We start from the raw sequence: 23186 nt of genomic DNA on the forward strand, positions 1-23186 counted from the left end.
ATGAAATGCAGCCTTTCTGGAGAGAATGTGAATGGTAGGATGCACGCTGCTTGATCATGCCAGTTGGCATAGAAGAGTGCAGAGATAATAGCAGGACCTCAAGAAAAAAAAAACATTCTTGAGAGGTGGCCTGCTTTCTGACTGAATCACCCTTGTTTGACCATGGACTGTAATAACGCATAGGGGCATGCTGGCAGTGCCCTGCATGACGCAATAGTCCAGTAGAGCTCTGCTAACTTAGGCAAAATCATGCAGCTTGTAATTACCTGAGTGCTCACCGGATTCAACGTGATTTCTCCTCCTCTTGATTACATTATCACTGTGCAGTAGGTGAGCCCAGTCAGAAGCAGCTAACGAAATGCAGGCCTTCTAATGAGTCATTCATCCTCACGGGAGATGGGGCCACACCACAAGCCATTTATTGGGCATCTCTTTTAGTATTTAACAAACGTTTGTTACAATATGGGTACAGTCCAGGCCGCACCAGCCCCATATATTCACTTCCTTACCGTGTCAAACAAACAGAAGTGCATTCAATGCATATCATTGCTAAAAATGTAAGAGGTGTTGTGCAGCAGTCCGACCTCTCTGCTGCGCAGGTGATTATTAGAGAATGCACTTGTTAGGGCCAACCAAACAGTCAGTATGCACTACAGTGAGCAAGCCACTCCCCCTGCCCTCAAGCAGGACCACCCACCCCCAACCAGGAGCTTCTGCTTTCTCGCCGTGCGAGAAGGCAGAAACATAAATGGTAGTTATTACCATTTATGTTTCTGCCTTTTCGCACGGCGAGAAAGCAGTGGGGCGACGCCCCATTGGGAAGCAGCCACTGGTTTTTATATTGTTTCATTAACCTTCTCCACTACATTTCCAAGCCTTTTTTACCTTAATTGAGGGCTTGAAGCACTCATTGATCTGGCACAATTCCCGCTGCTGGGTGGCCCTGAAGAAACTCTATCTTCTGATAGATAAAAGGGGATTGGCTGTCTCCAACATCGAGCAATAAAATGTAGCCTCTCAGCTCCAAAGGGTAGCCCGGTGGTTGTCACCCTTAGGTCTTGCCGATACTGCCACCGCTTTTCCAGCATGGGACCTGTAATCACAACTTCATTTATTCCATCCCTGCACACGGGCCCGGGTGCCGAATCCCACGCTTCTGAAGGTGGCTTATCACTGTTATAGGCATTGTCTTTTTATCACCAAACATATTCACCCATACGTGCCAGTGCTTCCATTACTGGGGAGGTTGCATAGAGGACCAACTACATCACAAGCTAAATTGACCACTTGGCATGCTTCAGGGCTCCGCACACTTGGAGACTTGTACCAAGATGGCATCCTCACACCACTGGAATCTCTGGTGGAGGATACAGGACTGCTTCCGGGTCAGTTCCTTCTTTTTAACTCATTTGTAGGTGTGCTGGGTAACAAATAGGGCAACATTCACCAGGAATGCACATTTTCAGTTCATACATTATATTCTTCACAGAGCTTATCTTGCCCCACACAAAATCAATCTGTATTTTCAATGCACCTATACTGCCTGCCCTCAATGTGAACTCATGGATGCTGACTTGTTAACTTGTAATTTCAAGGGTGCAAAAAAACACTTCCAAGGGCCCACGACTGCAGAGGAGCCTCTCAGGGGTCACGAGCGAGTTGAAGGTGGGTGCAGGAGCGAGTGGAAGGTGGGTCCAGGAGCTTTAGGTGATGAGTTGAAAGTCGTTTGTGTCTCTGAGACTTCAGGAGAACCAGAGGCAAGCCAGTGAGCCCTTAGAAAAGACTTGGGAGAAGGCAGAGTCCAGCTATCCTTCCGAAGAGTCAGAAAGCAGGAGGCAGCAGGGCAACGAACAAAAAAGCAAGCCTTACAGATCACCAGTCCAGTTGAGTCTTTTAAGCAGCACAGCAGTTCCTCTGGCAGAGCTTCAGTTCCAGATCCAAAAGTGTCTCATTTAGGGGGTCAGAGACCCAGTAGTTATACTCAAAAGGGCCTTTTATATGAGGGAGACATCAAAGCAACTTTCTGAGGTGCACAAAGAGCCCTTTCAGCCCAGTCCTGTCATCCATGCTATCTATGGGGGATACATCAGCATTGGGGACTGGACACTATCCATTCAAGTGAAGTGTTAGCCCCTCCCTTCCAGCCTGCCCTGGCAAGGCCATCAGAATGCAGATATATGTAGATGGGTACTCAGACACACCTAGCCTTCCTGTGTTTGTGGCTGTCTGAAGGGAATGCACAAAGTGTAGCTCTCACCCAGCCCAGACGGGTATTGGACACACACTGTAAGGCACACAGAAATAGGTTGTTTGTCACTATGAGGACATGCAATTCATAAAAGTACATGTCCGATCCTTTACTTACATGGAACCCTGTCCAAAGGGCTACCTTTGACCTACATTAGGGGTGACTTATGTTATAAAAGGGGAGTTTAAGGTTTGGCAAGTAGTTTTTAAAGCCAAGTCGAGGTGGCAATAAACAGGTTTGAAATGCTACTTCTATGGAAGGCACAATGAGTGGTGCAGCCTACTAGTAGCATTTAATCTACAGGACCTGTGTATATGGTATACTAACTTGCAAGGGACTTACAAGTAGCTTAAATAGGTCACTCAGGTTTAGACCAATTGCACATGTTTAGGGAAGAAACACATGCACTTTAGCACTGATTAGCAGTGGTAAAGTGCTCATAATCCTAAGGCCAACAAAAAGATTCAGCAAACCATGGAGGCAAAAAGCACAAAGATTGGGGTAAGACCATCCTAAGGCTGACAGGTCTAACAGTAATGAAGAACTACTTTGAAAGTTTTGATTTTCTATTTCACTCAAAAGAATGGGACATATGTTGGAGTTCTACATCCAGTGGGTTGTGATGAAGGTCCTACATATTTCATGGCAGCACGCTATAGGTTTAAACTAATTTAAATTATTAATGCTGGTTAACTGATAGTTTTTGCTATTATCTAGATATATCTTTAAACTCAACATCAAACACCCATTTGGGTTGAAAATGGTGGAGGAAATTGAAGTATATATAGATAAATCAAGTTCTTTAGAAACTGTTTCTGCATTAAATACCTGTTCATGAGTTCTTTTTTTACCCCACCCCCTCTTTTCTTGGTTCACCTCTTCCTCTTTCTCTCCCTGTTCTTGTCCAGCTACTATAAGTATTGGATCCCCTTGTTTGGATTGGATTTATTTACAAAAGGGCATACATCTGGGGAGACCCAAGAGGATATTGATTATTATGATAGAAAGAGAGACAGAGGAGGAGGTGAACCAAAAAATGTGGGGGTGGGGTAAGAAAAGAAACTCATGGAACAGGTAGTGTATGCAGAAACAGTTCCTAAAGAACTTTATTTATCAATATATACTTCTATTTCTTAATCCATATTCATCCCAAATGATTGTTTGACGTTGAGTATAAAGATATATCTAGACTCTAACTTCCTTAACATCTTCTCTTGATCGCCTCCTCTTTTGTTTAACAATATCATGTCTACGCCAAATAAAATATCATTGTTTTTTTTTTTTTTTTTTTAAACCTTTATTATATCGTTCGACACTAGATACAAGAGTAGCCCTGCAACAGCAGGGGCCGGTACCACAGGTATGCAACACAGGATCAATAATGCAAAGAACACGGCTATTCGGCCGACAACCCGTGGGTCCGGCAGCGGTAAAGGATAAATGGTGTATTGGAAACCGATCGAATAAAGGACATGAATAAGGTTTCATTTTATATTTAACTACCTCCCCCCGCCCCCCCCCCCCCCACAAAGAATGAGATAAAGAAGGAAATACAGGATATCCGGAGCTTCACACTCGGAGGTACAAAAATGCGGGTAGGTGTTAAAAGTAGTTGTGAATCAAAATAGATCAACAATATAAATGCAAGCGACAGTTAGTTCACTAAGAGTAAAGGACATAGCTACCTATCTATCATCGCAGCCACCCACCCCAGACCCCGCCCACTCATCTACTTCAGGATCAAACCGAAGTTATCGCTACCGGACCCTGTAAGAAAGACAAAGAAAAGGGGCCATAGAACACAACAAAGGCAAAATAACAAACCCCCCTCACACCACCCACCCTGCTGCCCCGCAATGGCTACGGCCTATCCCACTAGCAGCGCGCCTGTCGCCCAGAGGAAAACCCGAAAGAGAGAAGAGAGAGAAGAAAAAGGGGGCCATAGAACAAAACAAAGGCAAAATAACAAACCCCCCCCACCACCCTGCACCCCTGCAATGGCTACGGCCTATCCCACTAGCAGCGTGCCTGTCGCCCCAAAGCATCCCTAAAAGAAAACAGTAGCAGAGGAGGAGAGACAGAAATACACACTCCCGGACTCCCCTACCCCCCACCAGATGCGACCTCCCGGAAACAAGTTCAAAATAAATGCAGCGAAATACAATATCAATCCGGGGAAGCACCAAACATACCACCCGACTCCAATATCATTGGTTTTGATGGTTTGAGAAACATCTTGCAATGGGATAAGTAGGATCATCATTTTTCACTTCTCGCAAATATTCCAAGATCTTCACGCAGAATGGGAAAATGGTGCAGCCAATATACTGTAAATCACTTGAAGATTGTAAAATATACATGCCATAATCAGACGCAAACCTGATACGTTTCTTTTTCATCCTCTTGTGTTCTGTGCACAACTCAAACTCTTTAAAATGTTGCCTGGTTCTGCATGTTTTACAGTTGCCCACATTTTGTGAAAACATTGCAGGGCATAAGACAACTTTTTGCTTCCTGTTTTATGTAGTGACTAGGTTGTCCGTTTGTGATTTTGACTTAAGATAGGTAATAGATGCATACGGGAGAATCCCCTAGCAATAATGCGATCAGCACTAAGAACACTCATATGGTGGGCAAACATTTTGCTGATCTCACTGGATTTATGGTTAAAGGTAGAAATAAACCTGATGTTCATAGAAGTTTTGGTAGTATAACTGCCAAATATCAACCCCCTCCCTCATTTTCAATTCAACCTTTCTTGGATGCCTTTGATTGTATCTTTTGGGGATAACTTCGCTGTGAAAATGTGTGATGGCTCCTAGCTTCCTCCTTTCTGGAGAGTATGTTAGTAGTGCAGATCTGTTTAAGTCTAAAATGCTCCTCATATGGCATACTCCATTTTATTCTAACAGGCTGTTGGCTATTCAAATGGGAGATGCTATTGCCTGTGGTGTCTGTCCACAATAGTTTAGTCAGCAGTCTATTCTAATTTACCTGTACCTTAATATCCAAATAATAAATCTTAAACCTGATGATGTTTGTAAAAGTCAGGTTATGGTCATTAATCTGTAATGAATTCATGAAACTGTTATCATCTTCACGGTTCTCTTCCAATTTGATGAATAAATCATCAATACAACAATACATAACAAGATGTATCTAGTCATGTCTTTGTTATCAGGCGTCCAGACTACCTCCACCTCCCATCAGCCCATAAAAATGTTAGCTTGGCAGGGGGTGAAGCAGGTACCAATCACAGTACCAGAAAATTGTCTGAAGTAAGTGTTTTCAAATGGGAAAAGATAGAAAGATAGATAGACACAGATAGATAGATAGATAGACAGTCAGACAGACAGACAGACAGACAGACAGACAGACAGACAGACAGACAGACAGACAGACAGACAGACAGACAGACAGACAGATAGATAGATAGATAGATAGATAGATAGATAGATAGATAGATAGATAGATAGATAGATAGATAGATAGATAGATAGATAGATAGATAGATAGATAGATAGATAGATAGATAGATATGCCACTATGTAGTTAAGGTTAGGATTTTCTTCTGTAGGAAATTTGCTTTTGATCAGCTTACGACTTTGGTGCTGTCCATGAATTGAGTGTTCCAATTATATACCTTTTATTCCCATGAATAGATTCGTAAAATTAAATATAGTTATTGTAAAAAAAAACTAAAACAAACTAAATCACATCACACATATGCAAAGACTATGCACAGTGTGCACTGTGGACCTTGGAGCCTCCACTGGTGGAGGGTTGTGTAGAGGGGCGAATGTGATGCGCAGTGGGCTCTACTGTATGTGAAGGGTTGGGCAATACCTGCTGCACACAGCTAAAGGTCTTGGGTAGCTGGGTTGCCTTCATAGAAAATGGATGCAGTACATCTTCAAAAAAACACAGAGATTAATTGAAAAAAGTCATTAAATCTAAGATATTCTGCCCATGACAACTTAAGGTATTTTTTAAGTGAAATTCCATTAAAAAACACAGAATAGGTATGTTTATGAAATAAAACCTAAAAACCCATCAAATTGGCCATTTATGGTTAACTGCGCATAACATTAAATATGTCCCTGCAGTAAAAACCATAATTCACCCGCCAAATGCACTGCTTACAAACTCACAAAATGTATACAATAAATAACAGAAATGTACAACCTTTCATTATTACATAATACTTCTCCATGCAAAGAAATTATACTGCATTGTGTCATCATCATAATGTTAATGCCAAGGTGAGATGTAATGTCACCGGTTGTAAAGGCAATGTCCCCTTAATGATGTACAGTTGCATTCTCCTGCCTTAAATGCCTGACTGTGGGTATCTAGTATTCTGTTTTTTTATTTGGGGATTGATTTCATGCTATTTTAGCATGTGTGTAGAGACCTAGCTCTATGCCTTGATATAAGTACCGCCTTGAGGCTGCCTTGCGACCTGGAGGGTGTAATAAGTAGGCCCTCATTGATCAACAGTGGACTACTGTTCCCGTTGTGAGTTTACCACATAGAGAGATAGTGGCAGCATACTGTGTTTTGTGAATCCATATTCGTGACCAAACCTTTTCATCTGTGCCACTAGAGCAGAGGTCTTCTAACCGGTATACAACTGTTACAACGAAGTTTTTACAATGCACTACCATTACAACGCAGGCATTACCACGCATACCATTACAACGCATTGCGCTGGGGGGCGCTCTAGGATAGGGAATAAGTATAATTTTATATCCAACACCTTCCCTAGTGTCCACAGGGACTGGAGTTAGAATATAAAATTATACTTACCACTATCCAGCACCTCTAAGCGCTATGCGTTGTAACGGTATTCGTTGTAAATACCGCGTTGTAATGGTATGCGTGGTAAAAGTATGCGTTGTAACGTCATACATCCCCGCTCGTATAAAGTTCCACTTCTACGCATATGTGCCTTCAAGGTATATGCATGGTGTGTGAGTGCAGTAGAATAATTGACACCTATGACAGCCATTTTAGATACCACTGGCCGTTTGCACAAGATTTTCCAGACAGTAGAAGTGTATTGCTGACATTCCTGATGATGGAGGGAGAAGACCTAGACAGTGACATGAGGGAATAGGAGACAAGGATCCTTCAGAAATGTAATCAGACATTTTGATAATCAAAGGGCTGCTGATTAGTTTTCCGGAACTACCATTTGGTAAATGTTAGGGATGAAGTGCGGACTGCGGACACTCTTGCGCAAGGTGAAGGGGAGCCTTTTGTTTTCTCTGATTGCACTTTCAGTTGGTTGGTAACAGCCAGGAGAAGAAACACGACACTTCTTTGTGGCTCTATTGTAGGTGACCTAGGCGGGAAACATTCCTACTGTGAGAAGCATCACTCTACACAGAGGCAGTGCCTGGAGAACAACAAAAATATAAAGAGTCTGCCCTGGAAAATGATGATTAGAGGCTCACAAGGAGTCCAAAGGATTCAAGTTGAACAACATTGAGCTCACCAGAAAGCACAATCAGGCCAAACGATAGATCAAACTACATATAGAAAAATAGATATATTTATTCTTGTTTTCACTTCAAAATGCTAAGACATTTAAATTACAATACAGTTTAAAACATTTCATCTTTCACGAGGTTTCCTAAACAGCCCCACCTCACCCTCTCAACAGTCATCCAACCTCTTCATCCTTTTTCTTCAATTATAACTCCTTACACATTCACACAACTCAACACACGTAGCACAGTTCATATAACATCATTATGATCAAATAGACATGGTACAGTATTTAGGGACCAAGGGGGGACTTCTCGGCACAGATCAAATTCACTGATCCGAAGAAACAACGCCGACACGCGTTTCGGTGCTTTGCCAGATCTTATGGCTGCACCTTCATCAGGGCTTGTGCATCGGTGGGGTGGGGTAGAACAAAACAATGAGACCGGTGGCCAATCTAAAAATAGGGTCGGTCCGGGCCAACAGCGGAATAACTCATGTATTGAGGTCCTGATGTCAGCATAAGTGGAGACAGGTAAAGCAGTGCATCATAAATACACCTAATTAAAGGTTCATTCCTAGTCAGAAGTTCAAGCTCGAAAGGCTAATTATAAATAACCGCACTCCAGGCTTTAGAATCCCGCTTATACGTTCATACCTCTGACTGAAATTGAGTATTTATACCCCGGTAAACCGTGCCCTGGAGATTTGCCGATGAATTTCTGTGACGACTCCCTGTGATCACTTGACATCTTTTGGGCGCTCATTTGCTCTCATCTACTGCGTGGAGATTCAACTGTTCTAAAGCCTGGAGTGCGGTTATTTATTATTAGCCTTTCGAGCTTGAACTTCTGACTAGGAATGTACCTTTACAGAGGTGATTCTTGCTGGTGGTAGGTTTGGCGGGTGCTGGTCCTGGGCGGATGGAGGTGAATTTGCACTCCTGGCAAGTGAAGGGTCCGTGGGTGCGTTTCGGGGTGGCTAGGTAGCAGGTGGGGTTCCGGCCAGTGTTGAGTGCGAGGAGGATGGCGGCATCGTAGGTTCGTCGGGTACGTTGGCTTCGTCGGGATCCAGGGTTTCTGGCGCTGGGCGCAGTCCAGGCGCGGACGGGCGCAGACGGGCTTGCCTTTGGCGCACCTTTGGCGCACAATCGGCGCGCCCGCTGCACGCGTCTGCTGCACGCGTCCGCTGCGCGGTCGCTCTGGGGACATCATAAGTAAGGAGCCGGGAGGGAGGAGCATCTGGGTAGCGGGAGCGGGGCGGCGAATGGGCTGGCAGGGGCGGGCCGCAGGAAGGCAGCGGCGGGAAGAGTCTGCGGCGGGCGGCTCAGCGGCGGCTGGGTCGTCTGAAGCAGCAAAAACTGGAAGCCTGGAAGCTAACTGGCAGGCAGCAGGTAGCAGGCAGGCAGAAGTGGGGGCGACCTAGCCTGGTGACATACATGTGTATGGGTGAGTACCTGGGTGGACAAGTGCAAGGTGCCGAGAAAGCTGCAGTCCCATTTGCAGCAGGAGATACAATATCATGCTGTCACTACTGCTTACCCATCCATGGACTTACTCGTCTATTCACTCAGGCTCAGATTTACTAACACTGTGCTCCAGGTTTGCATATCTTTTGTAATGCAAACCTGATGCAACGTGTTAAGCCTGATGTACTATATAAGGCAAATCAGGAATTGCACTGGATAGTTTCCCAACGTTTTTCCTACTTTGCTTGAATCCTGCATTGCATTGTATAGCACAATTACAAGGAGGAAAAGTGTTAAGGGATAGTTTCTTTACCGGAATGGTTCTCTTCTAGTGCAAACATTATTCTGTACAGAACGCACACGCCCTTGCTGTATTGCGCAAGGGTGTGTGCACTGGCGCATGTCACCCTAAAGAGAGGAAAACAGCGTCATATCTTAGTAGACCGAGCTCTGTCCGCTCTCTCCGTTTTTCGCAACACAACGCAGTAACTTTAATCGCTGCACTGCCATATGCGAATTTGTCGTAGATCTGGTCCCTAGTCTCTCGTCTATTCTTATGTTCATGCATTCAAATCCAGCCATGCACTCACTCATCCATCCACTTGGCCAATCTCCCATCTGTTCACCTGCCATCAATCAACGCGGGTCTCGATGAACCAATGCGACTGTTAACGAGTATTTCCTACAGAATAATGTCACACTGAAAGGGAAACAAGTAGGGCGATAGGAAGTAATTATTTATGACTTAGGTTTGACCTGCTCACTCCATGAATTACACTTGTGCCTCCTCGTCAGTTACCATTCTCCATTCCAGAGTGTCCCTAAACGTGGACCATCAGTACATTGCAATTACGTTTTGTTGGTGAGGTGTTCATTGATGCGGCCTTACTCTGGCTTTCTCTGCTCCGGACAGTAATCGGTCCAAGGAGAGAGTAACGGAGTCAGTGCAGGGCACTAACCGGGGTGGTATTGATTATGAATATGGCAATGGAGGAGTAAATAGTTGAAAATATAAACAACCCTCTTTGCAGCACGTGAGCTCTGCTCGGGGCATGTGAGGGGCGTTGGTGCCGCGCAGAGTGAGTTGCAGTTGACGCATCTGCCCGGCCTCATCAGCGCCTCAGGACGTGGGTTTGCGTCAGGGTTAGATGAGCGACGCTCAAGGTCAGGTTCTGGGGAAGCGTGCTTGTTTTCAGGCCCAGGGGGCGTGGCTCCATTTGAAACCCAGGGGCGAGGCTCCCTTCAGACTCGGGGTGTGGGTCCCTAGCAGACTCAGGAAGGTGTTTGGGTTCTCGACAAGATGAAGGTCCCAGTGGGTGTGAGGTTTCAGACAAACTTCGAGACACTTAGGAGTAGAGAGGGAGTTGGGCTCACGGCGGCTCAGAGTACCAGTCAGTTCTTAGAGGAGGGACGGGAGTGGTGGGGGGGGGGGGAGCCCGAGGGTACAGCTGTATCACTGTCCTGATGTGTGGGGTGCTATAAACTCCGGAGGGGAGGGGTCCACGTCAGTCCTATGGTTCCCCATAATCACGGTCTGTGGGTGTTGGGTTCCCCACTCTCAGGCTGCTTTGGGGTTGGTGAGGTGGTGCTGAGCCAGTTAGGCTTGGGTGTGAAATTCCTACCGGGCTCTGAGAGATGCGGGGCCACATGTTTGGGGGTGTGCACGCCCTGTTAGGCTCCTCCGCAATGCTCAAGCGATGGATATTCCCTGGAGGTCAGGCAGACCCGGACGGATCTGACAGTCTCGTGGCTGTGGGAGGGGCGCCAGTGCTTGTCACAGGGGCTGGTTGAACAGACAGGGAGGCGAGCTAGTGGGCTGAGCAGACCGGCCATGGCGTGTCGGGTTCCAGAGCAGGGGGTGGGTAGCGGGCGGCTCCCATCCTGGGGCGGGTCCAGAGCCTCGACTGACATCCGGCGCTTGGGGTCCCCAAGTGTCCGCCTCGTCTGATGCCATCTCCGGAGGGTGGGTTCTGCTTGCCTCAGCTGCTGCCAGTGACAGAGCTGCCAGCTTCGCAGCTTCCCCGTGACAGTGAGAGAGGAGGACCCCGTCCGGCGTCCGCCTCACTTTACTGTCCGAGGGAGGACCCCGCCCACCCCTCCGGACTCCCAGAAGCGGGTCGTCGCCCACCTGCCCGCACGCAGGGCTCCCTCCTGGGCAAGACTCGGTCCCCCTGAAGAGCTTCTTTTGGTGCAGACCGTGCCCATCCTGCAGCCCTCACTTGGCTCCTAGGGGAGGGATCGCCCATCAGCTGGGCTCTGAAAGGATCTCTCGAACCCCCTCCGCTCCAGGACACAGAGGAGGGACCCCCGGCCGCCTTCAGGCACTGACATCTCCCGGGAGCGGATCCCCGCTCGCCCCACCGTCAGGAGCATGACGGCCGCAGCCGCCTTGAAGGCGCTCAAGAGTGACAAAGTGGACGAGGCGCAGGCGCTGGCCCGCAGCTGCGCCGGGCGGCCGGACTTCCAGCCCTGCGACGGGCTCTCCATGTGTGCCACGCACAGCCACGGGAAGTGCTTCCGCCTGCACTGGTGCTGCCACCTGGGCTGGTGCCACTGTAAGTACCTAGTGCTGTCTCTGGGGCGGATTCTTTTGGTTTGGGGGCGCGCATTGGGCCACAGATAAAGCTGAAGGAGCCACTTACAAAGGAAGATTGTGTGGGAAGTGTGTGTATGATTGTTGCACGGCGTGGTGTGTTTCTTCACGTGACGCTCCTGGCACGGACCGACAGCCCACGCCTGTGGTGATGTAGCACACGGGACTAGGACACATAGAACTATGACATGGGCCCACCATACCTCGTTCTAGGTACCCGTCTGAGCCACAATACGCGCGCAGGCCGGCTGCACCCGGGGCGCTCCGAGGGTTCTCTCCCCAGCTTTCAACTTTTGGCCAATTTCCAAAGTCTCTGAGATAAATATTGCTGCACAATTTCGGAACGACATTTCCCACTTTCAAAGACAGAGCTAGACTGCTCAGAACGAGTTTTTCACACGCATGAGAGGTGAGGGCGCCGGGCACCCTGCCTATGCGCCGCATTCCAGTGCATCCCTCGCCTCCGCTCCTGCTCTTATCGGGCGGCACAGAGCTCACAACACCGCCCCCTTCCCTGGCATTGCTTCCCCGGCGTGCATATGGCGCGAGAGCTCGACGAAAAGCAAATCTGCCACTGTGATTGAAGTATGAAAATAATCTCTTTTCTGGGCAGTGGACCAAACTATAAAAACAGATCAGGCGCAGCTGCTCTGCGAGGGAAATATACCGACAGAACAGGGTTATGGGGGCGTACGAGCAGGCTTCAGCATCACACAATTATAATTCGTGTTTGCAGGGTTGCAAATGTGTACGGGTTCAAATCAATTTATGTCCGCGCGCCTCCATGTTATTACGAACATTGGGTGTGCGATTGTTTTTGCGTGCTTCGCCCTCAGATGACGTCTCGTGATATTGGTAAACTCCGCCTCTGGGTGTCCTGCCGGGTGCACCCCTTGCGTTATCCCAGCAATTTAAAATAATGCCCCAAAGCTGCCTAAATGCGCGCGCTGGTGGGTCTCACCTGCTATAGACCATGCAGGAGCGAGCAAGCGCTGCTTTGTGTTTCTGAGCCGGATAAAAAAAAAACCTTTCTATTTCAACATGTACCTCCTCGCCCCCCCCCACCCCACCCACCACACACATACACTTTTTTTGTTTAGTGACTTTCTTATATCAGACTGGGAAAAAGACCCGCGGCTGAAGAGTGACAGCTTCGTGCGCTGAAGGCTGCCATCATAATCGACAATCGATTCAGACAGGCAGTGTATGAAAGGATGCTGGAGGGAGGCTCGCCTGCGCGCGGCGGCTGGGCTCCGATTCAGTCTGCTGCGCTCGCGGCTTGCCCAGGGCTTAGCAAAAGAGGAATCTCCTCTGCGCGCACTCCATCTCTCATCTCTGGCGAGCACGGGCACTTTCATAATGCTTCCTGGCCGCTGGGACACGTATCTGCGTCCCAGAAACTAAGCTTGTGTGCAAATTCACAGGCAGTCTTAATTCCTGTGCTTGAAATAAAAGACATTTACAAGTAAAGCTGAAATTCCGCTCCAGTGATTGTAGTAAAACATTACTGGAAACGCAGAACGATATATTAGCTCTGCCATACATTGCAAGGATATTGCAAATCACTGAAGAGTACAATAACCATATAGAGGAGCAAGGCCAAAGGCAGAGATCCTTTAAAGCATTTGGAACTCCGTGGTGACTTGCAATATCCTTATGTATGCCGGGGGTACTTTAACCTGTATAATGCATGATCACACCATCACCTTTACCATAAACTACTTAACACCTTGGTGTGTAGCTCTTTCATATGAAAGAAAGAGCCTGTTTGCAAACATGAAGGAGCATCTAATGCAAAATTAAACCGATCAAAAACCTGTTTAAATATTAGTGGCAAATCGTCATTGTAAGCAATTAAATTAGAGCAGAAGAATCAAAGCAAAGTTCCATTTTTGTTGCTTAAAACAGCTGCTTAAGCTCTCTGACCTGCCTTTCACCTCAGCTGTTGGCTCTGGCAGCAGGCATTTTGTTGTCAGGACTCAACTGTAATATCTTATAATAGTGCAGTTATGACATTTTTTCTTTATAATTGGAGACTGGGTGCGCCACAAGTCACTGATTATGAAGAAATCAGAGACTGCCATTTATACGTGGATTACAGAATACTATGTATTATACTATTTTATAATGCATACTCGTGGTGCATTAAGACCCATGGCAAGAAGTACCCAGCAACTGTCCAATATGAACCAGCAGTAAATCATACATAAGGGAGTTATATACACTAGCCAATATAATGCATTCATAAACTATGCCAAACACAGTGTCCTAAGACCACCTTGAATGTGGTCCACGAGAATCCCAGACCATTAAAGGGCTGTCAGACTCTGAAAGCACTGAAGCATCAAACAAATGGGAGAAAAGCACAATCAAATGCACTAAACATAACATTGCATTGTGACAGGTGCACCCCTGCAAGATTACACGTCTTTTTTAACCTCAAATAATACCCACAAGCAGATCACATGAATTTGCACCTGTGCTGAGCAATTATGTACCACTATTGACCGAACATTTGCAGGTAATGCTCAGGAGGAAACATTTTTTTACACCTTCTGATGCCAAAAAATGACATTTGAACATGTGATTGCAAAATTACCAGGGAATAGTGCAAATGTAAGCAATCCGGGAGCTTTACTTTTATTTTGCGAGCACACTGTACTACCTACTTCATTAAGTACGTATTGACAGTTGCTGTCACTATGCGTTACGACTGATCATATCATATCTTCAGGCCTTGATATAGTACTTAAGGGGGCAAAACAGAATAAATAAGCATTCATTCTCAATTGATTTGCCTAGCTTTATCAACATTTTTTTTTCTATGTTGTGGAATTGGACGACCTAAGAGATTACACAAAAGCAACCTCTAAGCAGTTTGGTTATTGTCACTGTGTGGCTTGATTGTGCCCAAGGCCAGATTGGTTGTGCTGGGCATTTTCCTGGGAATTTGGAAGGGTGGTGGGGGCTGCCTTTGTTACAAAACAGTATTTTATGCGTTTAGCTCAGGGGTTACTGCTTTTGTCACAAAGATCATGTTGTTATTGTTCAGTTCATAAATTACATTTGCAATCTAGGTTAAAGACGTTATTTTTTTGCCCCAGGATTTTGTTATTCTAATTATGCTAAAAAAAGTTTGTTTAGGTAGAGATACATTCTTATTAGTAAAGTCAACCGCAACCACTGTGTTACATTCTGAATCCCGAGTTTGTGCTATGGACAGATGAGAGGCACTGTTGAAGAGTGATAGTGGGGTAATCATTGAAGAGCCCCAATAAAGGTTGCTTTATCCTGGTGCACTGTAAGGTCATCATTTACTGTTCTTTAAAAACAAATACAATTGAATATATAATGAAATATGTGTTGTCAAATACACAATTTTTGCCATTTTCTCCAAAATTGTCTAGGCGGGGGAATCCTCCCAAACCCCATTGTAGTGGTCAAGCACGCTCTCTGCCCTCGATCGAGATGCACCATATGGAAACTGGTCTGAAAAGATTTGCCAGGGCAACCCTGGTTCTGCCACTGTTCTTTGAAGCCTCTCCAAGTAGTTATGTGGCACTTAATATGTACTGAATATATTTATCAAATAATCAAAACAACAAAGCGATTGCACTTGGTTGCCTCATCTGATCAGAGTCAACCATTTCATCAGCTCATCAAAATGAAATCACATTCACTGCTCAGATTGATTGTCAGTCTTTAATTTGGAAAATGTTAAATATTCACTGGTCAGCCTGGCCTACTCGAAATAGTATTATTTATCGTAGCCATTTTCCCCTCTCCATTTTTTCATCTAATTTTTTTTCTGCAGCATTGCTATTTGGGCAATCCATCTGCTAGCCTGTTTACTTGCCTTCCTATATCCCTCACTCCTCTTTAGTTTCATATTCATCTCTTGTAGTTCAACTGACCTTGCTCTAATAAGAGTGCCATTGACTTGTCATTGTGACTAAGCATGGGCAGAAAATCTGTTCCGCTCGCGGATTTTGCGGATTTTTGGTAAATTCCCAATCCACGAGATTCGCGAATTTCCCGCAAAATCCGCAAGCGGATCGGATTGGGTCAAAAGTTCAAGCTGACTTTTGTAACTCTTTTAGAATGGCGCCGGCAAGCTGCCAGAGCCATTCTAAAATAGTTACAAAAGTCAGCTTCAACAGGAAGCTCTAATAGATAAAGTAAAGCAGGTGCTCGAGTTGAAGCTCAAATTCAGTTACACAATCATTAATCACCCCAAAGTTGGGGAGATTAATGATTGTGTAACTTAATTTGACCTTCAACTCGAGCACCTGCTTTACTTTATCTATTAGTGCTTCCTGTTGAAGCTCTTTGTAGCTATTTTAGAATGGCGCTGGCAGCTTGCCTGCGCCATTCTAAGTGGGGCTGAGGGCAGAAGCGCACAAAAGTGGGACAGAGGGCGGAAGGGGACAAAAAATGAGTGGGGCAGAGGGCAGAAGGGCACAGAAACGAGTGGTACAAAGGGCAGAAGGGCATAAAAAACGAGAGGGTGGCAGTGATTAACCAGGCAAAAAAAAACTGCGAACACGCAAAGCGCCCCACGAACACCCGCGAACACGCAGAGCGCCCCGCGGACACCCACGAACACGCAAAAATAAAAAAATCTGCAAATTCGCACGAATTTGCAAATTTTGCGGATCGCAAATTCGCAAATGCGCAAATTCGCGGATCGCAAATTCACAAAATTCGCCCATGCTTACTCCGAGTTTCACAATTGACCAAGATGTTATGTGGGGTTGATTGCGATTAGTAGAAATTCACAGGCGACCAACTTGTTGCCACTTCCAAAGGTGAGTTGCAAGGGCGCAAAATAAGACGAACTGTGTCTCTAGTGCTATTGTCACCCTTCTTTCACTAAATTATATCTATATTTTAGGCAAAGACATTGTCTCTAATCCCATATTGGACATGGACCAATCCCTATTTAAGAGAACAATTGTCACTGCAAGTTGATATCATAGGCAATGCTGTTTAACAGTCATTTAATATTAATATCATCAGGTACCTGAGTGGAAGGTGTTCAATATGTTTTCAGGAAACAAATGTGCCTGGGCGTCTGGTACCAATGAGAGAATTCACTAAGGGCCGATAGTATCTTAATGTTTGCTGGGTATGTGACAACAGTGGGGATCTTGCTATGAGAGCATCAACACAGAGAGAGTCCTAAGAACTCAAAGAAGTCAGTCATCAAATTGCTGAGGAATCAGTAGTTCAGGTATTCTGTAGAGTACCTGAACTATTGATGCTTCGGGAAATTGATTATGTTTACCCCAACATTGGGGTTTATGTCTTGAGGTTGTATGGTAGCCAACCTTTGTCCTGGAGCACCACTTTACTATATTACTAGCGTGTGACATTCAGTGAGAGCCTTCCATGAGCACAGCTACCTCCTTCTTTTGAGCATTGCCTGAGTGCAATCACTTTGCAGTAAAGCGTCCCTTGTCATCCAGCTCTTGGGGCTCGGAAGCATTTGTCTGGTTAGAAGGCCCGATCTGGCCATTGTTTAAGGTTTCATAAATGTACAGTTTTACCGTGGTTCCTAGGAGTCAAGGCTCGCCTGGGCAAGAATGGAGAGCAGGTCCATTCTCAATGGGGCCACCCAGACTACATTTATAAAGCACTAAGCACACTTGAGTTGGATAATCCTCTAGCCTACTTTTATCCCATAATCCAACTTGACTCGTCCGCGGATTACCATTGTGAGTGGGAGGCTGAGATTGTAGGATGGTCTGATATTCCCTCAGGAGTCTGTTGTGGTTTTCTTTTCTTTTTCTTTTCAAAACATTCCTGGTGCGTCCCTCACATTTGGTGGCGGTCTAGTGCATTTATTGTAGCGGGTCATGGGCCTGCTGCAATCCCCAAGCGGAAAGTGTGCAGGGCAGCACACCAAGCTAGAGATAATAGAGTCTGCCTTCTTCAGTACCACTGCTGTAACAAGGAGGGAGATGAGATGGCCACAAAAGTGCCCTCTTCTCTCCAGTGCTGAAGCCTATTGCGGATGGTCTCAGGATTCCTGATGACACCAGCTTGTGTTGTGATAGCGCTTCGAGGGGCACGCGGCACATCGAGGAGAAGATCTCTTGCATGGCCACCGCACCGAGGATTCATTGGAAAATCAAATAGAGTGACCCAATGAAGTATAAATAAAATGAGTAGTTACAAAATACAGCTGAAGACGGGCCATGCAGGTGAAAAATGACCAGACAGCTGTGGTAGGAGATTTCCTTCCCTCTCGAACTTCAGAAAAATGTTAAAAACCCATCTCTTCCCCACCTCTGGCTAGATCTTGTCATCTATGCTCCCCCCTCATCTGTTCTGTCTATCAGCGCCAGGAAGCTTCGGTGTCAGTGCGCTTTATAAATTGCATTTAACATAACATAACATAACAGGCGCCTCAGTACTAGATGGTCTAGGAAGCTGATGCTGACGTTGGAGACCTGTCAATCTTTGGTAAAGGACCAAGAACATATTTGATCAAAACTGAGTACTGAGTAGCTGCAAAAACATTGCTTTTGTTTAGGTGGTACAAAGAGCTCCAAATACCGTCTTTGGGAATCTTCAGAGCCTTTCATGGCTTTTGCAAAAATGCTTCTCCAGAAACAGTGCCCTCCTGGAGCCACTTGACGTATGCTGCGCTTCGGTTCAGATCACACAGCCAGCTCCAGGATTATCCTCTCCCTAGGACACAGAAGGAGGCTCAGGTCCAGACCTGTGACAGATCCTTCCTGGAGAATGGCTGCTGGCTGTTAGAGGGAACGCGACAACACGACTTGTCGCAACAGACACTTAATTCTTTTAGTGCTGCAGACCCAGAGTCAGGAGTTGTCAGGCCATTATTATTGAATCAAAGTAGTACATAATATTATTATTTTACTTTAACTTTAAAGCTACGTATATCAAATATCTCTATAAGGATAACACAAAAACAGAAGAAAAATCATTCCTTTGCCATGCTGACTTGCCTGTATTTACATATCCAATAGTAAAATTCTGAAATTATTGTGACCGCCCATTTGTCCGCATATTCTAGCGCAAACTGAGTGTTTGTTGATGTTTCTGGCTTAATTGAGCCTTTAAAGCATCAATAAATACATTTTCTGCCTGGTACTGGAACACAGGGCGCCGTTCTATCGAGCATGATCTGACTAACAAATCTGTTCCTCCTCCGCTTGCAGACCCAGCTCTCCGACCAGATGACGAATCCTGCTCCCCTCATGGGTCAGCCAATGAAATCTGATGCGATCTTAGTCACTTATGTTCCTAGGATCCAAGCGTCGAGAGCCCCTTCACTTTTCCAGGACTATAATTCAGTGTCCTGCTCTTTCCAGATGACAAGATTCTCCTGGTGGCAAAATACAATTTATAATGCAGCCTATGATTAGGGTTGCTAGCAAGCAAAATGATTTGATTGGAGATTAAGTTGAAGTAAAGATATGACCCATTATCTCCTGAAATGATGGAATTTCCTGCTTGGGCACCAATGGGTTTCATCACCTGAGCATGTGATTTTCAGCAAGGAGTGAGTCCGTATTGATCGCCATGAGGCGATGCAATATATGCTGCCCCAGGCTGCATACGTCCTGAAAGTCTTCTGTGAAGATATAGTTACATATAACCCACTATGCTGACTGTCACCAACGGAGGGGCCCATCAACCATGAGAGGCATCTTCTACACAGAGGCTTAGTTTCTTAAGAAAGTTGTAATTTTTATCTAAAGGGGTCATTTAGAGGCATATGTAAAATGTAGATGCACGAGCAAGTGACATCCACTTAGTAAGGAGTGCATTTTTGTGCTAAATATCACCTGGCTGTAAAAAAACAAAGAGGTGTAATTCGCTTAAAAGATGTGTGAGTCTGTTTTCATATGTTAATACTTCGTTTTTTACATTTAGCGTGTGTACTGCTGCAAAATTTCTGAGTAAAACGAGAGATTGAAGTTTCATCTCACTTTGCGTCAGGCTCAAGTGTAAAATTGGGAGGTAGATAGTATTTGTGAATTTTCCCACGTACACTCCTGGTAAAATGACCTGGTGAAACTGGTGACAAAAGCACTCACACTTCTCTACTGTGCTCAATCCGCAGTTAGCCCAGTTGTGTTCTGCTCATAGGACATTTTTGCTTCTGAATATTGAAGGCTTACACTTGAGTATAAGGGAGGACCTGGCTTTCTTCTCTGAGGTCCTGCCCTTGAATCCTTATCTCATGTACTGTGACTCATTTTCCTTGCAAGTAAGAGTAGTCAAATTAGTAACACTAATCAATTTTGTAAGGAAATGCTGCAACATGTATTTATTGAATGTGTTTGTGCTGTGCAGCACTACTGCTCTTCGAGTGTCCAGCGCTTTGCAATAGGGAAATGAGGCTAGAGGAGGAGTAAGCTGATGAATGATTCGGCATCGCTTCATCATATGGTGTCCACCTGCAATTAGCCAGATGGATGCTGTAGCCTACTTTGTGTGGATGCTAAGGCTCGTCAGAAGCGGGTCAGAGTGGTCGATATTCTTCCCCAGGCCCACACTTATTCAGGGCTCGTGCTTATGCTGCAAAATTTACTTGCAAAATTTAACGCAATCTTACCATATTATTGATGAGATAGCTAGGGCGGATAAAGCAGATGAGGCCAGGTGCTGGATTAACTCTATGGTCTGTTTCCCTGCAGGACTTTGCTTTTTTTTAAAACATTGAAACAGGAGCTCATCCTTTGATGGCTCTGCCTGAATGTGTTGACTTGGTCCTCACAAAAACGTGTGACGTACCAGAGGGAGATCTAAATGTTCCAGGGTGACTTTACATGGTAGATTTTGCTGTAACTGCATTGCGGAACTTTTATCCCGCCTACTATACATCTTGCTTTATAAATTGCCTACTAGCTCTATTGACTTTTGTTGGCTGGCTGCTTCCTCACTTTAGGGCTCTTGAAAAGAGCGTACTCTAGAATAAACTGAAAACTCCAGATACTATTATGATTTGTTTGAACGTGATCCAATGTTCTGCATGTTTAAAATGTGTTTTACGTGAGTTTGCATAGGTTGACTTTGACTCTGTGTACCAGGGTCCCAGAGAAAACGTTTATTTGTTCATGGAATGGTTTATTTACCTTGGAAACGTGAGATGATGGATGGAACCACCAATCTAAATAATATTTAGGACAACATATTATTATGTAATGAATTTCTCTATATGATATTATGGTATCCAACCAGCCCATGTTTTTGGCTATCATGAGCGTATTAGGGTTGCGTGAGGGAGCTCCTTGGCTATCAATTATCTGGAATTTGTCAGTATATAAATACATAACATTTTCTAATATTTGTTCTGCACCTTGCACATCATGCCAGTAATGTCCCCGTATGTGAAAAAGTAACCACATGAATCAAGCAAACTGCATAACTCCACTTGACAATCTTACGGCTATAGTATGACTTCTGTTCAGTCGGAGAGGGCACTGGGTGTATAAGGTGGTAGTGGCCCCCGTAGATGATGTAGTCCTCCTTAATTTCTGAACTCTAAGGTACAACTTAATTTCTCTCTCTAAACATCATCGTTAATCCTGGTTGAAGCACTATTAATGAACGCTTCTCTTTGGACACCCATGCTAGATTCACCTGTGTAGCGGAACTTAAAGCAACTATTATTAATTCTTTTTAAGTTTGTTTGGACATTTTTAATTATCTACATACATTTCCATCACTGAAAGGGTCGAAGTGGTCATACCCAACTATTCTGTCTGATCCCAGCAGCAAATTAAGTGATCAGTATTTTGAACATAGCAGCCAAGTGAGTATCTTCAGTCATAGAGCTAATTGTGAGTTGGATGATTATTTAAACATGAGGGAAAAGGTCTTAGTCGGTGCTCGTTTCTCTACCATGAATGGCTTTGACGAGACGCGTACTCCTTCAGCGGGTATTTCCACAAAGCTGCAAGCTTCAGTGGTCCTCTCAAAGAATGATGCCCTGCTTAAAGCCTTACTTGTTGTCACCTGTAAGCTGGTGAAGCAGGAGTTATTGAGAAGTCTATATGATCCAGACCACACTAGGTGCAATGTATAGAGAAGAAAGGGGCAGAGGTAACTAGGCCAGCTAAAAGCTGATGAGGCCATCGACAAAAAAGAAACAGAGGGAGACTTGGCACACACCCGAGAAGCAATTAAAATTGATGACTTTGCCAGGTTTTGGAAAACAGGATCTAATTCTGATAAAAAAGTATCCTTGCTGCAAATGCTCCAAGGGGACGATGCCCTTTTCTCAGTGGTTTTATGTTTGTGAAGATTATACAGCAATTCTTTAGTCAAAGACACTAGGCAATATTACTCTGGCAGACAATCCCCTGGAACATTTTTTACTGTGGAAAGCTGCTGATTCATTTAGTATCCTAATAATAAAGTCCATCTCTCTTGGCACTTTATTGTGTTTGTTTAGTTTTGTGCCTTTTTTTATGTACTTTATAAACCAAGGTATTTAATAAGGTTTTTACATTGGCGGCTCCACTGCTTTTAAGCAGTGCGTTGCATACGTGATAGAAACATAAAATGACATTGCGTTATTATCATTTTATGCTTCTTGCTGTTTTGTGTGCTGGTGGGTGGGCAGGGCTGCTCTGCGCTTGGAGTAGGGCAGGGGAGGAGTGATTTGCCCACTCCTAAGTGCACAATAACTGTTTTGTCAGCCCTGTCGAGCTGCCCAAACAAGTCATGCGCACTTTCCCCTTCTTCATGCAGGGTGTATTACAGCCTGCATGGAGAACATGCCCACCCCTCAAGCCCCTGGCTGAGCGCCGTGTAATTGAAGGACGGGAGTCCATTTAAGGCACTTTTGGTGGATGTCCAATTTGGTGTAAGTGAAGATTTAGGGTCTATCAAGCCATGTCCTAGTCTTTGTTTGCTTTGGTCCAAATTTGCCACTGTTAAAGTCGGGTCCCTAAGTTTTGCATTTATGGGCTTGAAGCCCACTTTGACTGTGTCAATTAGTTAAAATTATTAACTGGGTTATCTGAACCGGGTATTCAGCCCACCCTTTTGCATGTTGATAGTTTGCATACCAGACAATTTGTGATATTTTTTCACCATGAGGAGGGACGCGTGCCGAGCAAATCCCAAAACACTTTTAAATGTACCGTACTGGTTTACGGCCTGTAAGAGACCTTTGAATCTGCTGTTGATGTCATGGGGAGGTTTCACACCTTGTAAGGGGCATCGGCTGAGCGGAGCCTCCAAACACTTGGCCGGAAACTTGTTCTCTACAAGGCTTTCAAGCTAATATTGTGCCCACTGTGTGATATCGGCTCCTCACTGGTAACCATATGATGGGAGCCGATATTGTGTAACACACACTGTGGAACTGTGTGAGTGGGAAGGTCTGAGTTGGT

The 23186-nt window shown here is 45.1% G+C and overlaps 1 protein-coding gene across 1 annotated transcript in view; it reads left to right on the top strand.

The window, feature by feature from the left end:
* The first annotated feature begins 11097 nt into the window (after positions 1-11097).
* C2_1H3orf70 (chromosome 2_1 C3orf70 homolog) overlaps positions 11098-23186 on the top strand; it is a 141585-nt gene continuing 129496 nt past the window's right edge. Inside the window, exon 1 of the mRNA XM_086955431.1 lies at positions 11098-11764. Within this exon, the coding sequence (XP_086811557.1) occupies positions 11581-11764 (184 nt within the window). The 5' untranslated portion in view covers positions 11098-11580. The remainder of the gene's footprint in view (positions 11765-23186) is intronic.

The sequence above is a fragment of the Lissotriton vulgaris genome, chromosome 2_1 (genome assembly GCF_964263255.1).
Source record: "Lissotriton vulgaris chromosome 2_1, aLisVul1.2, whole genome shotgun sequence".
NCBI classification, from domain to species: domain Eukaryota; kingdom Metazoa; phylum Chordata; class Amphibia; order Caudata; family Salamandridae; genus Lissotriton; species Lissotriton vulgaris.